General features: G+C 36.0%; 4 protein-coding genes across 7 annotated transcripts; 2 read left to right on the top strand and 2 right to left on the bottom strand.

Moving 5' to 3' along the window:
• On the top strand, window positions 833-1,423 carry LOC104771963 (putative invertase inhibitor). Its single transcript, XM_010496597.1, has one exon. It carries the CDS (start codon window positions 868-870, stop codon window positions 1,405-1,407), a length of 540 nt encoding a protein of 179 aa, XP_010494899.1. The 5' UTR covers window positions 833-867; the 3' UTR covers window positions 1,408-1,423.
• LOC104771962 (putative invertase inhibitor) lies at window positions 2,218-3,021 on the top strand. The gene has a single exon (XM_010496596.2). It carries the CDS (start codon window positions 2,463-2,465, stop codon window positions 2,988-2,990), a length of 528 nt encoding a protein of 175 aa, XP_010494898.1. The 5' UTR covers window positions 2,218-2,462; the 3' UTR covers window positions 2,991-3,021.
• Window positions 2,752-5,949, bottom strand: LOC109131109 (uncharacterized mitochondrial protein ymf11-like). 2 transcript variants are annotated; one of them, XM_019241628.1, is made up of 4 exons: window positions 5,848-5,949; window positions 3,509-5,731; window positions 3,032-3,107; window positions 2,752-2,859 (listed from the first exon to the last, which is right to left on the bottom strand). In XM_019241628.1, exons 2-3 carry the CDS (start codon window positions 5,704-5,706, stop codon window positions 3,104-3,106), a joined length of 2,202 nt encoding a protein of 733 aa, XP_019097173.1. In that variant the 5' UTR covers window positions 5,707-5,731; window positions 5,848-5,949; the 3' UTR covers window positions 2,752-2,859; window positions 3,032-3,103. The 2 variants fall into 2 exon arrangements, with proteins under 2 accessions (XP_019097173.1, XP_019097174.1); XM_019241629.1 differs by lacking the exons at window positions 2,752-2,859; window positions 3,032-3,107 and having other exon boundaries at window positions 3,334-5,731.
• Window positions 8,718-15,315, bottom strand: LOC104771960 (lysine-specific demethylase JMJ706-like). 3 transcript variants are annotated; one of them, XM_010496594.2, is made up of 13 exons: window positions 14,837-15,315; window positions 13,760-14,147; window positions 13,390-13,546; window positions 13,152-13,312; window positions 12,233-12,291; window positions 12,067-12,120; window positions 11,896-11,975; window positions 11,519-11,796; window positions 11,027-11,422; window positions 10,597-10,937; window positions 10,373-10,508; window positions 9,388-9,485; window positions 8,718-9,297 (listed from the first exon to the last, which is right to left on the bottom strand). In XM_010496594.2, the coding sequence occupies exons 1-13, from the start codon at window positions 14,837-14,839 to the stop codon at window positions 9,085-9,087; spliced, it is 2,364 nt and encodes a 787-aa protein (XP_010494896.1). In that variant the 5' UTR covers window positions 14,840-15,315; the 3' UTR covers window positions 8,718-9,084. The 3 variants fall into 3 exon arrangements, with proteins under 3 accessions (XP_010494896.1, XP_019098042.1, XP_010494897.1); XM_019242497.1 differs by lacking the exons at window positions 11,519-11,796; window positions 11,896-11,975; window positions 12,067-12,120; window positions 12,233-12,291 and adding exons at window positions 12,375-12,652; window positions 12,752-12,831; window positions 12,923-12,976 and having other exon boundaries at window positions 13,093-13,312; XM_010496595.2 differs by lacking the exons at window positions 10,373-10,508; window positions 12,233-12,291 and having other exon boundaries at window positions 9,388-9,621; window positions 13,093-13,312.

Raw genomic sequence — 16,267 nt, 5'->3', positions numbered from 1 at the left:
TTTAATTGGGACTTAGATCTATTTAAGGTTTATAAATATAAATTTGTATAATATAATCAAGTATTGTTGTGGGATCAACTTGGTTACGTCCTATGCTAATTATATCTGAGTACGTGGGTTCGACCCACGGAGTGTGGATTTCTCAATATTTTTTTCGATTTCGATGGATACCACGTTAGGTTTTTGAGGATAAATTTGTAACATACTATCGAGTATTGTTGTGGGATCAACTGTGGGATCAACTGGTTAAGTCCCTTGCTGAATATGTATGAGATCGTGGGTTTGAACCACCATAGGAAAATATAATAAAACGACGCCGTTTTGCGTTTTCAATGGCACGTCAATACACATGTGGATTCTGAGTCAGCATCTATAACAGTTGACTTAAATCCGTTAACAAGGACTTTGTAATTGGCTCAATTTTGTGAGTACATGTATGAAATTTGCAATGTATTAGAATATATGTCTAAACTGGCACTCCTTATTTGTACAGACGGCAATTCGCATTTTTGGAATATGTACAGATATAAAATAGCGCTTTACGGCTTTACGGACCGGAATGTTTTTATTTCTTTACAAGAAAAAAAAAAAGAAAAAAAAAAGCAGGAACACGACGGCGTATTAGAAAGAGTGTTAAAACGAACAATTAGGCCACTCGACATGAGCGTAGTGGTAAAGCGTGACATGAGCCCTCTAAAAAAAGCCGTTGTGTTAGTCATCAAATCTCATGTCATAAACACAACCGTTCAATTCTCTGCTTTCATTTTATTATAAGTTTTGATCACAAAAGTAAATAAATTTGTTCATCAATCGATTTTCATCAAAATTTTCTTTCTAATTTCCTCATAGAAAAAGAAAAAAAAAAAGATGAAATATTTGCTTTATCTAATTGTTACGTTCTTTCTCCTCTTAAACGGTTTCTCAACCGCACAAACTCTGATTCGAGATTCTTGCAAGAAAGCTGCAGCTAAAAACCCAAAGTTCAAAAACGATATATGCGTCAAGTCTCTCGAGACGAATCCGCAGAGCAAAGCCGCAAAAGATCTTGCCGGATTAGTCGTGGCATCGACCAAAAACGCAGCGTCGAAAGCGACTAGCCTGAAAGGAACCGTTGACAAGATTCTCAAGGGGAAGAAAATGAACAAGATGAGTGAGATGGCGTTACGTGACTGCCTCCAGCTATACACCGATGCTATTGATTCTTTAAACCAAGCTTTGGCTAGCGTTAAATCGCGCGATTACAATACTGTTGCCACGGTTCTGAGTGCTGCAATGGATGCACCAAGCACTTGCGAAACTGGATTCAAAGAAATAAAAACGCCACAGAAATCTCCGGTTACGAAAGATAACGATACTTTGTATCAGATGATTCTGATTCCTTTATCTTTTACAAATATGTTGAAATGAAATATCTAAAATAATATTACATAATGTACCTTAGAGTAATAATTGCCTTGAATAAAGAGTATTCATCTATTTATCTTATGATCAAGCGAACACTTTCTGAAAAAAGTTTCACATACAATTACCCACCCACCACGATTTTTGGACATGCATGCGTCAATATTATATACGTCCATTATGTGTTACAAACTAACTATGTATGTACATAATGTATCAAACCAAATAAATATCTCTCAAGAGCATATATTTGCCAATCGCCATATAGTCATTTACTCATTAGGGATTATGTACGAACATTACGAAGACAATATTAAATTTAGTAGCACTTTCAAAAGTAACTAATTAAGCCTAATAGCATTGCTAAAACAATCCTCTAATGTGCTCATCTAAATACTAATCTTTAACGAAAAGCAAATATATATGCTTCATACATAGTCAAATTAGCTTAACACTAGCATGTAGATAACAGGATGGGTGCATATATACGAAACTCTTAAGAGATATTAGAGAATAAGGCTACGGTTGACCTCATGGCCCGGATAATATGTATGTATGGTGTGTACGTGATTTGACTACGCATATCACCAAACCAATTAAAAGATGGTGGTGTATGTGGCGAGAACTTAAAAATTAGCATATCACGAATGTAAATTTTATGTACTTCACCGTAAGAAAGTTCAACAATTAAACATGCTTGTAGTGAAAGCGATATGAAATAGTGATATATCAGTACAATGTGAACTGCAAAACAAATCGACAAGAAATAGTTTGAAAGGAGATAAAAGCCAGTAAAACGACGGCATATGAGAAAAGAGTGTTAAAACGAATAATTAGGGAAACACGACAGTAAGCAGAGTGGTCAAGCGTGACATGAGCACTTCTAAAAAAAGCCATTAAATCTCATTTCATAAAATAACCATAAGATTATTTCTTTCATTGTACTACATATTGGATCAGAAAATTTCAAATTTAATCATCAGTCGATTCTCAATTAATCCTCTGTTTCCCACAACAACAAACAAAAAAAGCTAGAAATGAAGTTCTAGCTTTACCTTGTTATGTTCATTCTCCTCTTGAACGTTTTCGCAACTGCACAATCTCTGATTCGAGATTCTTGCAAGAAAGCTGCAGCGAAAGATCCGAAACTCAAATACGATTTCTGCATCAAGTCTCTCGAAGAGCATCCGCAGAGCAAAACCGCAAAAAGTCTCGAAGGATTGGTCTTTGCATCGACGAAGAACGCTGTGTCAAAAACGACAAGCTTGAAAGGAATGGCTAACAAGATTCTCAAGGAGAATAAATATGATGTGGAGAGGCCGCTACGCGATTGCATCGAGCTTTACACCGGCGCCATTGATTCCTTAAACCAATCTTTAGACACCATTAAGTCGCGTGATTACAATATCGCCACCATGCTTATGAGTGCTGCGATGGATGCAACGGGCAACTGCGAAACTGGATTCACAAAAAGAAAAAAGCCTGTGAAATCTCCGTTTACGAAAGAGAACGATGTCTTGTTTCACATGGTTCTGATTCCTTTAGCTTTTACAAATATGTTGGATATGAAATTACCAAAAATGTTATAAATAACACATAGATTAAAAAGGTAACAATATTGACAATGTACCTTAAGAGTAATCGGCTTACTCACTGTAGAAGCAACAATGGTCGTAGCTTTTTCAAAGTCTTGAATAGAGAGTTATCTGCATAAAAGCCATAAAAATATCACATATGATTTAGATAAACCGAACACTTTCTGAAAGTGAATACCAATGCTAATAAATTTGGTGTTTTGCTAGACATTTTCCGGTTATGATACAACAACCGGTATAAAAGTGTGTTGTTTAATCCACAGTTAACAAATCCAAACCACACCCGAAAAGGGAAAGAAACAGAGTTAGTTTTCTAATCTTACGTTAGAAACCTGAATCAAAAACCGAACACCAATACCAAAACGATTACTCCACCCTCCATTCAGTTTTTAATTTCATAAACAGATTTTGAAACCGAAACAAGACCGGATAGGACATGGCTAATATGGCATCAAATCATACAAGCGTCATATATAAGAGTAAAAAGTCTCAACAGTTTCTGTTTTCCTTACATGCGTGCAATGTGAAGCCCATCATCGCTATCTTCATCTTCTTCTTTATTCTTCTGATCATCATCATTGTCGCGGTTGTAGTTACTTGATGATCCCAACAAGAAAGGTTGATCCTTTAGAATTGAAACCTGATCCATCGGAATCGCATTTCTCTTATAGTTCCAAACCAACATTGACGTGTAATCCTGAGTCGAAACGAGTCCTTTCTCTCTAATAAACCTCTTTTGCTCTTCTAGCGTTTTTGGTTCATCGAGCGTTAGGTATTCCATCAAATACTTCTCGTGCTCGGGCCTCCAGTTACCAGGAAAAGGCGAGTAATCGGTTTCTGGAACTAGAGACATTCTTGTATAAACAAGTCCATCAACCGATTCAGCAAGACCCATTTTCAAGAGATTTTGATATTCTGGTGACAGACCTTTCTTCTCCTTCAAGGGAAGACTCAGATTCCGTCTACCATGCTTATACACTTTCGCTCTTGATCTAAGCTTATACTTTGCAGCATAAAGCTTAGCAAGTGAACCACGGATGATATAAGAACAAAAATTCACAATCTTCTTCCGGTTATCTGCAAACCGATACCACTCAGCAACCGTAGTCAAAAACTTATTCATCTGATTATTCGTATGAGCTTGAGTTGCGTGGAACATTCTAAAACAAGGTTGTGGATCCGGATCCCTATCTCCTTTAATAAAATTCAGCTTTCGAAACTGTTTAATGCATTGTTTCAAACTCGCTGTAACGGACAAAAGCGTCCCCACGCCTTTCTCGCTTATAATCTTCCCACCGGTCGCAGTATACCTCAGAGTCGGATAAACAACTCGGCGACACAAAACATGATCAAGAAACATTATACCTTTGGTTATATGCTCAATGGGGAGATTCTCGTTGTCGAGTCTAAGCATATACTTCTGATCAACGAACTCAATCAGCGCTTTCCTTAACGTTGCAGCATCAGCTCGAGGTCCACGGACTCCAATCAAGATATGACCTCCATATCTAACATAATCCATCTTCCTCGTCTTGTCAGGACCGCTAGTGGGAACAAACTCAGGCCATGAGGTGTTTCCTTGATCTGCTTCTCCATCCGGGTTATTCCATATAACATCGCTTTTAGAAGGACGGTAAAAGTCTTTCACTTTCGATTCCATCCAACGATCAAGCTCATCTAGACATACATTAACCAAAAGAGGACTAAGAATCCCACAATGTCCCCACTGAGGAGACTTCCCAGCTTCTTCAGGAGCGAAACCAAAGAAAGTCTCTAACCAATAAGGATCAGGCTTCGGCTCATCCTCAGCCAAAACACGTTTCTTCTGATACTTTCTCTTCTTAGTCTTCTTCTTCTCACCATCTTCAACTTTACTAGTGACAACAGGCGTAACAAGCGCAGATTTAATCAAATCAATTACTTTCTTGTCTCTAACATCTCTCATCAAAGAACTAATCACAAACCCAACTTTCATCCCATCCAAAACAACACTCAAATCACCTTTAACATACCACAAATAGCCCGCGAAGTTCCTCCGAATCACTCTCAAAACCGTATGCGCAGTTCTACCAGGCCTAAACGCAAACGACTTCTGCGAGAACCGAGACTCGTAAATGGGTTCCAGAATCATCAACAGAACCTCCTGAACAATCCTATCCTGAAACGGAGTAGGTTGCGTCGTAGTCAAAATCGCTTTAATCTTCCTCTTAGACAAAGACTCGTACTCAGTTTTATCCCTAGGAGATTTGATATAGAAATCCAAACGAGCTCCCCATTTAAACCGATCATCAAGAACAGAGTTTCTCAAAGCTAACAAATTCTCTAAAGCTGATCTCTGAATCGAGCTACGAGGAACATAAGCACCTAACTCATCACAGCAAACTTTCTGATAAGCTAATACCCATAACTCGAATCTTCTAAGATACGAGGTCAAATTGGTGGCGGTTTTGTCAGGTTCTTTGAAATTCTCAAGCCACATCTGAGAACAGAGTGATACTCCATCTTCTTTCAATAGATTCGATGGATCATCCGGATCTGGAGCTTGTTGTTGTCGTCGTTGAGGTGCGAAGTAAGAGAGGTATCGGGAATTTGCGGAGCCGTTAGGGTTAGAAGGGAGTGGAGGGTTTGTGACGAAACAGTAGACGTTGGTATAAGTAGAAGAAGGTTTGAGCCATTTGCGAGGACCCAAAATGGTTAAGCTTCGACGCATTTTGGGTTGATGGCTATATGAGTCTCTGGAAGAGAGGATTTGTATAACGATCGTGTTAGATAGAATCATCGAGAAATCAAAAACAATACTGAATTATAAATTGGAAAATCGAAGAGATGGAAGTTTCGAATTCGATCTTACATTTAGATTGATGAAAGCTTCTTCTTCGTCTTCTTCGTCTTCAGGGAAAATGGTGGAAACTGTAGTAACCCTCGTTAAACCCCAATCAAACCTTAGTTGTGGTTTTTGGTGAGGTTTGAGAGAAACCTGAAACGGACTAAGTTTTGAGATGTGAGAAACACGAGTTGGGCTTTTTATTATAGGCCCAATAAGTTTAGCCCTTGGTGACTGGTTAAAAAAAGAATTTGAATATCATCAATCAATAGCAAATTCTGGGAAATGTATAAAAAAACAAAAAAAAACAAAAAAACAAATTTGGAACAATAAAACTTACAAATACAAGCCATTAGCAAAACATACATAATCAAGCATGTATGATGAACTAAAAACAAATTTTATACTATGCTGCTTTTTTACATGGTTGTGTTTTGCTAATGGCTCTATTTGAAAGTTTTGTACTAAACATTTTAACACATCAAGCTCCTTCAGTATCGCAAGGCAAAAAAATTGTGATCCCACAAGGCCACCACCCAAGTAGGTGGATGTTGTTCATGGTATTTTTACAGAGAGTGAAAATTGTGTTCTTTGCATAATCATCAACAACAACAAAAAATACCACTTAAAAGGAGAAAAAAATAAACCTTTTTTTTTGTTGAGAGTAATAGAAAAGAGATTTACATCATAATAGCAAAACAAGAAAGAACAAGAAGAGATTTAAAGGTATGTGTACAGAGTCGGCCTTCGCGGATACATCTAATCATTAGAGAAAGTGCATGTGCATTGAAACTGAAGTAGTGAGATGAGATACGAGCCTCCGATGTGGAAGCAGAGCCGGCCCAAAGGCCAAGCCAATGAAGCATCAGCTTGCGGCCTTATATATTATATAGCAAATTCGGCCTCATTTTCTTAAAAGCTTCGTTGGTCTAGTGGCGTTAGGAGTGTTAATGTGTCTCACCCATCATGAGTTCGAACCCCTGTACAAGCTTATTTTCTTTTATTTTCAGCCTTTTTTTTTCCTTTGATTGTGGCCTCCAAAAAGTAAGCGACGGCTCTGTGTGGAAGCAGAGTTCCGTTGAGAATCCATGAGGGTTTTCAGCTGGAAACAAGAAAAAGCAACCAAAGTTAGAATGACTAATGTGGAGGGGAAGAATCAAACAAATTTTATTAATTTATAAAAGTTTTAATTTGTGGAGATATATTTTTGTTTTTCGTAGTTTATAAAAAAATATTTTAAATGATGAAAAAGATTAGAGATGAACTCCAACAATAATTTTTTTTTTATTAATATAGTCTCTCCACAGTTTTTGTATTGGAAAATTCCCAAAACAAACGCCAACTATTTAATATTTGGCAGAAAAAAACATGAACTTTTTTCATTGCCAGAAAAATACACAGACTATTTTTTAATTGATAAAAAATACACGAACTATTATTTTTTTTCAATTTCTCCTCGTCTTCGTTACGACCGTTAACGACATTATGACAGTGTTACTATTTTTAAAAAAATTCCAAGAAAAAACTCAAACTATTTATTTTTGCCAAAAAAATACATGAACTATTTTTTATTTGCCTGAAACATACATAATTTCCGTTTCTTATTTTTTCATTAACAATATTAGAGATCATAACTCATAATTTTCTTTGCTCTCTTGAACTTCATACAAGTTTTCACTACTATTTAGGATAACTAAATTCAAGAACAAAAATACACAATTAGATTATTGATTTTCAAATTTCTCAATTAGTATTGTTTTTGTATAAATAAATGGTGAAGCTGGCTAGGTTGCAAGAGTTGATGTCCCACAAAATGACTATAATCTATGATCTCAATCAAGTTTGCGTACACCATCCCATTTGATGATTTACACTAGCATCATAAAAGGTACTAAACTAGAGAGATGAATATTTTATAAAAGGTATACGAAGGTCTACAAAGGTGAAAATCTCATGAAATTTTCAAACTTAAGTGTTGATGAAGTTTCAAAATTTGTAAAGTCGGTATAAATCCAAAAACAACACTAATTGAGAAACTTGGAAATTGATTAATATAATTGTGTATTTTTGTTTTTGAATTTAGTTATCCTAAATAGTAGTGAAAACTTGTATGAAGTTCAAGAGAGAAAAAAAATTATGAGTTATGATCTCTAATATTGTTAATGGAAAAATAAGAAACAGAAATTATGTATGTTTGAGGCAAATAAAAAAAAGTTTATGTATTTTTCTGGCAAAAATAATTTGTGTTTTTTTTTGGATTTTTTTTAAAAATAGTAACGCCATCATAATACTGTTAACGGTCGTAACAGAGATGAGGGGAAATTGGAAAAATATAATTGTTCGTATATTTTTTATCAACTAAAAAATAGTCTGTGTATTTTTCTGGCAGTGAAAAAAATTCATGTTTTTCTGCCAAATATTAAATAGTTGGCGTTTTTCTGGGAATTTTCCCGTTTTTGTATGCGATTAGGAAAACAATACCATAAGTTTTTTGATGCAACGAGAACAATTAGAGATGAATTCTAACAATAATACAAATTTAAGAATAGACAATTTTTAGTCTATATCATTATTAATTTATGATACTAATGTGATCATATTTTTACATAGAATTTTTAAAAATTTATTATCTTATTATTTTATTTAATTATGTCATTTTTTAGGTCGGCCTAATTGGGACCGAAAAAAATTATTAATTTATAAAAAAAAGTATTAATTGTTAGTTTTACTTTTACTGTACCAAAATCACATAAATGGAGAATTGTGAAATAGACCTGATCTTTCTCATAAATCTGTTTCTCTCTACACATACATACAACCCAAGGAGGTGGATGTTGTTCATGATCTTTTAGAAAGAGAATTGGGTTTTTTGCATTATCATCGACAACAATTACCACTTAAAAGGAAAAAATTAACTTCTTTTTGTTAAGAGATTTACATCATAAGAGCAAAAGAAGAATGGAACAAGAAGATTAAAAGTGTGTGCACAGATGTACACAAAGAATCAAAGATTTGGTAAATCCTAAAAAGAGACCAATAGTGTTGGTTGGTTGGCTTGGCTGGTTAATGCTTTTTTTCCTTCTTTTGTCTGTTGCTTCTTCTTTCTCCCATGATTAAAAAAAAAATAATAAAAATCAGATACTGAATATTTTGCTTTTGATTCCCTTTTCTTTTTTCTGTTTTTTCTTTTCTTTTTTTCCTGTATTGTTAGAGATCAGCCACTTTAAAAGAATTGTAGTTAGGAGGAAATTTGAAGCTGCCACGTTACGGCTTTACTAGCCCTTTCACTTTCAGACGTTTAAAGCCACCAAAATGATTCTCCATCTTCTTCTGCATCTTCACGTCACTTTGCTGTGTTTCTTTCCTGTTTGAAATTACTAACACTTCTTCTTCTTCTTCTTCTTCTTGCCTACTGATACTACTGCTACTACTATATCTTCCTTCGTGGTGATGCGATTTCTTTAGTCTCTTTAGTTCCTAATAAACACGAAATTCTCAGGGTTTTATAATATATACGAAACGAATATTCTGTAAAAGTTGTGAATTTATGTGGCTTTCTCTCAGTACCTGATGATGGTCGGTATCTCTTGCGTCGAGAACAACTGTTCTGTTCTCAAACTTTAACGAAGAACGGCGTTTGACTCTGAAACTCTCGAAATCAGAACCATCACTTTCTTCATCCTCAACAAGTCGTTCATCTTGAACTGCAGGGAAGAACCGAGTTTTTTTGTTATTGCTGCATGCTACTTCTTCTGAGAGCTTTGAATCACTACTGCTGCTACAGTTAGCTCGTCTATTTACCTGCTTTTCAAAGAAAACAGAACTCAAATAATAAGAAAAAAGAGACTGTTTGATAAAGTTTACTACAGGTTCGTGGTCAATAACTTACGTAATCAGAGCATTCATAATCATCAGCAACTGAGGAGATACATGAAGCGTTTGCTTCACAGCTCATGACAGGATTTCCATATTGCAATTGGTCATCAGATGTCATCTCTCCCTCGATATTGAAATCAAAGTATATAGTGGAATACGGTGAATATCCGTCTTCTTTCGCAGCTGCAAGTGTGATTGATGATGGATACATATATAAATTTTCATCATTTGTAGTCACATCTGAAAGTCCATCTTCTTTCTCAAACTTCTTTGCAGCAGCTTCCAGGACTTCAATGTTATCCCTCAAGAAAAGAGTTCGCATTGTCCCGCATGGAAGGTCAAGCTTTTTAATATCTAGACAATGATACACGATAACGCCGTCAATTAGAAAACAATAGTGAAGAATGTGTATGGATGGAGAGATAGCAGATTAAAAGGTTTACCATGACGGAGACAGACGGGATGTGAGTAACAATCACAGTTGATAAATGCCAAATAGCAATCCCGTTTACACAAACTGCAGACGATGGTTCCATACGTATTAGAAACAAGGCCTGTGCATAATCCTGACTTCATTAAAGACCATCGAGCGAGATGAAGAAAACGAATCAGGTGCACAAACGCAGTCTTGATGCTTCGTTGTCCTGACAATTCCGTAGGTGTAANAAATCAGAACCATCACTTTCTTCATCCTCAACAAGTCGTTCATCTTGAACTGCAGGGAAGAACCGAGTTTTTTTGTTATTGCTGCATGCTACTTCTTCTGAGAGCTTTGAATCACTACTGCTGCTACAGTTAGCTCGTCTATTTACCTGCTTTTCAAAGAAAACAGAACTCAAATAATAAGAAAAAAGAGACTGTTTGATAAAGTTTACTACAGGTTCGTGGTCAATAACTTACGTAATCAGAGCATTCATAATCATCAGCAACTGAGGAGATACATGAAGCGTTTGCTTCACAGCTCATGACAGGATTTCCATATTGCAATTGGTCATCAGATGTCATCTCTCCCTCGATATTGAAATCAAAGTATATAGTGGAATACGGTGAATATCCGTCTTCTTTCGCAGCTGCAAGTGTGATTGATGATGGATACATATATAAATTTTCATCATTTGTAGTCACATCTGAAAGTCCATCTTCTTTCTCAAACTTCTTTGCAGCAGCTTCCAGGACTTCAATGTTATCCCTCAAGAAAAGAGTTCGCATTGTCCCGCATGGAAGGTCAAGCTTTTTAATATCTAGACAATGATACACGATAACGCCGTCAATTAGAAAACAATAGTGAAGAATGTGTATGGATGGAGAGATAGCAGATTAAAAGGTTTACCATGACGGAGACAGACGAGATGTGAGTAACAATCACAGTTGATAAATGCCAAATAGCAATCCCGTTTACACAAACTGCAGACGATGGTTCCATACGTATTAGAAACAAGGCCTGTGCATAATCCTGACTTCATTAAAGACCATCGAGCGAGATGAAGAAAACGAATCAGGTGTACAAACGCAGTCTTGATGCTTCGTTGTCCTGACAATTCCGTAGGTGTAAAATCCAGATTCTCGGATTTGGAACTTGAGTTTAAGAGCATTGCTTCTTTACAAATCAATTCTTCATGAGGAAGCAATGGTACTCTGTTAAGATGAGCATAGCGGCAACTAGCAATAGCTCCAAAAGGAAACCAGTCACCCATCGCAAAGTTCACTGCCTCGCCACAATTAAAACCTACAAGAATTTTTCACACAACCCCAGTTTCAGTTGAAAATAATAACACAATCTCTAACCCAAAAAAAATGTAGATTCAGACGAAAAATGTTTTACCGTGGCTGAAACCAGCATGATAAGCCCTAGGGAATGTGACGACGAATTCTCCAGGTTTCTGTACAGCCTTGTATACAGGCACATTATGATCCAACAGAATCTTTGGTGGGAATATAGTTGTCTTCCCTAGAAGTACGTCAAAGGCTCCATCTTCTCCATTAGTAGATAGAATATCATCATTGTACACGCACTCTTTAACTACCTTTTCAAATTTTAGAGCTGCAGAACCTGGAACCCCATACCAAGTTTTTGATGCTCCACAATGTTGGTAGTTAATGCTGCGTTTGGAAAGAAGGTAGGAAAAAGGAATTTAAGATACTTTCGATTGCTCACTTTTAGTAACCTGTATACTCGAACCAAATTTTAACACTAATTACCTGTACAAATAATGGTCCTCCACATGCCAGGCAAACATACTAAACAGCATTCCGATGTAAAGCATGGGTTCAGTAACTCCCTGAAACAAGCAAAGCCAAGTTAGAAGAGGATAAGCAGAAACTACTTATAAGATCTTAAGACAAATTATAACTGTGCTACTTGTCACATACCGGAATGGATGTTTCAAGAAGACGCAGAGTAGACTTTGGCAGCCTTGAAACTTTCTGAAAATAGAGACAAAAAAGGCATAACTACCAAATTTTAAAACCAAGCATATGACTTCCTTAATGTTAACCAATAAAAAGGAGAAAGGCTCAAGTTGTAGTAAAACAATACATTCAAGTTCCATTTGCTGCTTCCTAGTGGGTCACCTGGTGCAGATGAAAATGCGCTACCATCTACATCACACGCATACTCNAAAATAATAACACAATCTCTGACCCAAAAAAAATGTAGATTCAGACGAAAAATGTTTTACCGTGGCTGAAACCAGCATGATAAGCCCTAGGGAATGTGACGACGAATTCTCCAGGTTTCTGTACAGCCTTGTATACAGGCACATTATGATCCAACAGAATCTTTGGTGGGAATATAGTTGTCTTCCCTAGAAGTACGTCAAAGGCTCCATCTTCTCCATTAGTAGATAGAATATCATCATTGTACACGCACTCTTTAACTACCTTTTCAAATTTTAGAGCTGCAGAACCTGGAACCCCATACCAAGTTTTTGATGCTCCACAATGTTGGTAGTTAATGCTGCGTTTGGAAAGAAGGTAGGAAAAAGGAAATTAAGATACTTTCGATTGCTCACATTTAGTAACCTGTATACTCGAACCAAATTTTAACACTAATTACCTGTACAAATAATGGTCCTCCACATGCCAGGCAAACATACTAAACAGCATTCCGATGTAAAGCATGGGTTCAGTAACTCCCTGAAACAAGCAAAGCCAAGTTAGAAGAGGATAAGCAGAAACTACTTATATGATCTTAAGACAAATTATAACTGTGCTACTTGTCACATACCGGAATGGATATTTCAAGAAGGCGCAGAGTAGACTTTGGCAGCCTTGAAACTTTCTGAAAATAGAGACAAAAAAGACATATAACTACCAAATTTTAAAACCAAGCATATGACTTCCTTAATGTTTAACCAAAAAAGAAGGAGAAAAGCTCAAGTTGAAGTAAAACAATACATTTAAGTTCCATTTGCTGCTTCCTAGTGGGTCACCTGGTGCAGATGAAAATGCGCTACCATCTACATCACACGCATACTCAACTGTTTCAGTCTTGCCACACGCAATTTCCTTCCAGAATTCTTTCTCCAAGAATGAGTCGGGCAAAGAGCCACCACTGCAATATCTACGTGCAAATACCTTGTTCGCCATCCTCTCATAATCGCGAAATGTGTAGGTCCTGAGTAGTTTACAAATAATTAAATACAACTAAAAGGTGAAGAAGTATAGATACATTGTTCAGGATTTAACACAAACCTCCCACTCATGAAGAATGTAACTTTATCATCAGAATCCCACTCAGCAAGACGAAGTGGTTGTACTCTGGTAGTGAATTTAAAGTTTGATTTCTCTTTCATCAACACAGCGCCTGCAGGAACTGTTGCTGTCAACGGAGATACGATCTTGCAGATACCTGCAAAAGGAAAGAGGCATAGTAAAAGATTGGACAAATTAACATAGTGAGATTAATTACAGTTAAGTGTTGATAAAGGGATAAATTGAGGAGCATAGGTCTACTCCCGGTTATGAGGTTAATGAGATTAATAAATACAGCATTTATCCGAGATTAATAAATAAAGAGATAAATTACAGCATTTATCCTTGCATATTGAGATATTTGTTTTACCATATTTTGAAGCTTCTGGGAATATCTTCTGCAAATACGTCAAAGGATCCTCAAACTCCTCCTTTGTTGGTCTGTAGACAGGACATTCTGGAAGCCTCTCGGTCCATTTCAGATCATCAGTCTCAATCTTCTCCACTTTTCCCTTCAACAAGCCACCTTTACCAGTAGATGCCCCATTCACTTTAGATAACGTGTCACTAGAAGTGACCCGTAATCTCGTTCCACAAGACGCAGAAGGTGGTCTCAAAGCATCACCTCCACTTCTAGCCACTGTACTGAAGCTTACTGTTTCATTAACAGAGTCTGATCTCATTTTTTGAAGCCTTTTACGTTTCAGATATTCTAACCCATCCTTGGTTTCTTTCGACAAACAGATCCTCCTTTCCGCCTGACAAACCCAAGCAAGTGTCAGCAAACATTCATCAATATACACATTAAAAGTTTAAGGTACTACACAAACACATATACTGAGTCATGAACACACAATAGGTCAACCATTCACACTTAACCCATTATAACTCCAAAATATAATAACTCCACAAAAAGCGAAGACACACGAAAGTGAACACAGAAAAATAGAAACAGTCAACACCTAGACGTTTCAAAAGGCATATACGCATTTTTACTTCCTAGTACCGCCTTATCTCTTTGACCAATACCCTACAAAGTCAAAGAATGTGACCATTTCTAAATTCAACACCCTCGAAGAACGCGAGTCAGAGACCATCGACATCTAGCTCTACAAACGCACAATCATATGACCCTAAGTGAAGATTCGTCGCCTTTTCAACAGAGCTCAAATCTCTCAAGTTCACACGTGGGATTAAAATAGCAAGAAGCAAATTGTGAGATTCTCGATAAACGATCAAACTAGGAAGCAGAGATGAGAAAGACGAAACAATTCAAGGTAAAAAAACAACGGAATCTCCATAAAATTGGAGTAATGTAAGAGATCTGATCAAGCGAAACCGTAAACAACACACAATTCACCAAGAAATTGAAGCAAACAACAAAATTCACAACGAGAGAAAAGAAAAACAAATTGATCATATACAAGAGAGGGAGAAATCATCTCACCATAGCATTCCGCAATCTGACTCTGTAGGTCTCCGTCTTCCTCAACCGAATCAAAGTTACAAAAGCAACCAGAACAAGCAACGAACCAAAGAACAGAGACGAAACCCTAGATCACGATCTCGACCAGCGAATTCAATACAAAGTCTGGCATGCAAACAAAGCAAACCACATTCTACGAAAACACCGCGTAACGAGCCAGGGACCTAGTCAAACGCGGAGATCCGAATCACCGCGTCGCCGAGTCAAACGAACATTCAGAAGAAAAAAAATCCACAATACACTACACCACCACCAGAATACGATTGCGAGGACGAGAAAACGAAAGGCTATGAACGGAACGGAGAAACGGAAAGAGGCCGGAGAAATCGGTTGTTTTTGTAAATTCCCCGGCGGTAGAGGAGAGAGAAACTGTAGAGATGCTAAAAGAGGACCCGAGAGAGAGGAAGAAACTTGGAAAACCGGAAAAAATTGTTAGGAAAGTATAATTTATAGTTTTATACTCCAAACGTGTATACTTTAGTGGCCACCGTAATTTTAATTTTCCTTTTTTAATAAATAAAAAAAGCCTTTCCTAAATTATAAAATGGAAATAAAAATATTGGTGGATATCGGGAAGGTTCCCAAATTCTTCACAAACTATAAAATAAATTAGGTATTTAATGAACGCTCACTGCGTTTTGCTGCGATTGGTGCGGTTGTATTCAAATTTAAATCACTGTTTTGAGAAAATTATATGCTTCATAAAAAACAAGAAAACAAAAAACAGAAAAGGTTTCAGTATCAATTTTAATTTGAAAAACGTACTTTTTATCGTTTAGAAAAAAACTATAACAAAATAGTATTGATGATTTTGGTCCAATTATTTTATTAAAAAGTTATAAACCATTTATAATGTTAAGATCATGAAATATGATTATTATTATTATTAGTGTTAATTCATTATACATTTACATATAGATTAACTTTATCCTTATCATTATAGGGATTGCTATTCATTTATAGTTTTAAAAGTGAATTTTCTAGATTTTACCATCTTTAAATTTTAAAAGCTAATACTATCTTTATAAGATTTCATTTATGTAAATTTTTTAAAATTTGCAGTATATCTTGGATTTGGATTATAATGATTTGCTCATGGATTATAAGTTATTCAATTATTGTTTTAAAAGTGAATTTTCTAAATTTTACAATCTTTAAATTTTAAAAGCTAATATTATCTTTATAAGATTTCAATTGTGTAAATTTTAAAAAAAAATTGCAGTATATCTTGGATTTGGAATATAATGATTTGCTCATGGATTATTATAAGTATAAAAAAGGTATTAGCTATTAATATATGGATGCAGCTAATCAACTCCATTATCAGTCAGCCTTTTTCCCCTTTTTTATACTTGTACCAATCAGCTTTATATTAACAATTTTATAAGACCA

The sequence above is a fragment of the Camelina sativa genome, chromosome 20 (genome assembly GCF_000633955.1).
Source record: "Camelina sativa cultivar DH55 chromosome 20, Cs, whole genome shotgun sequence".
In the NCBI taxonomy this organism is placed as follows: domain Eukaryota; kingdom Viridiplantae; phylum Streptophyta; class Magnoliopsida; order Brassicales; family Brassicaceae; genus Camelina; species Camelina sativa.
This window is presented reverse-complemented; position numbering and strand designations above follow the sequence as displayed.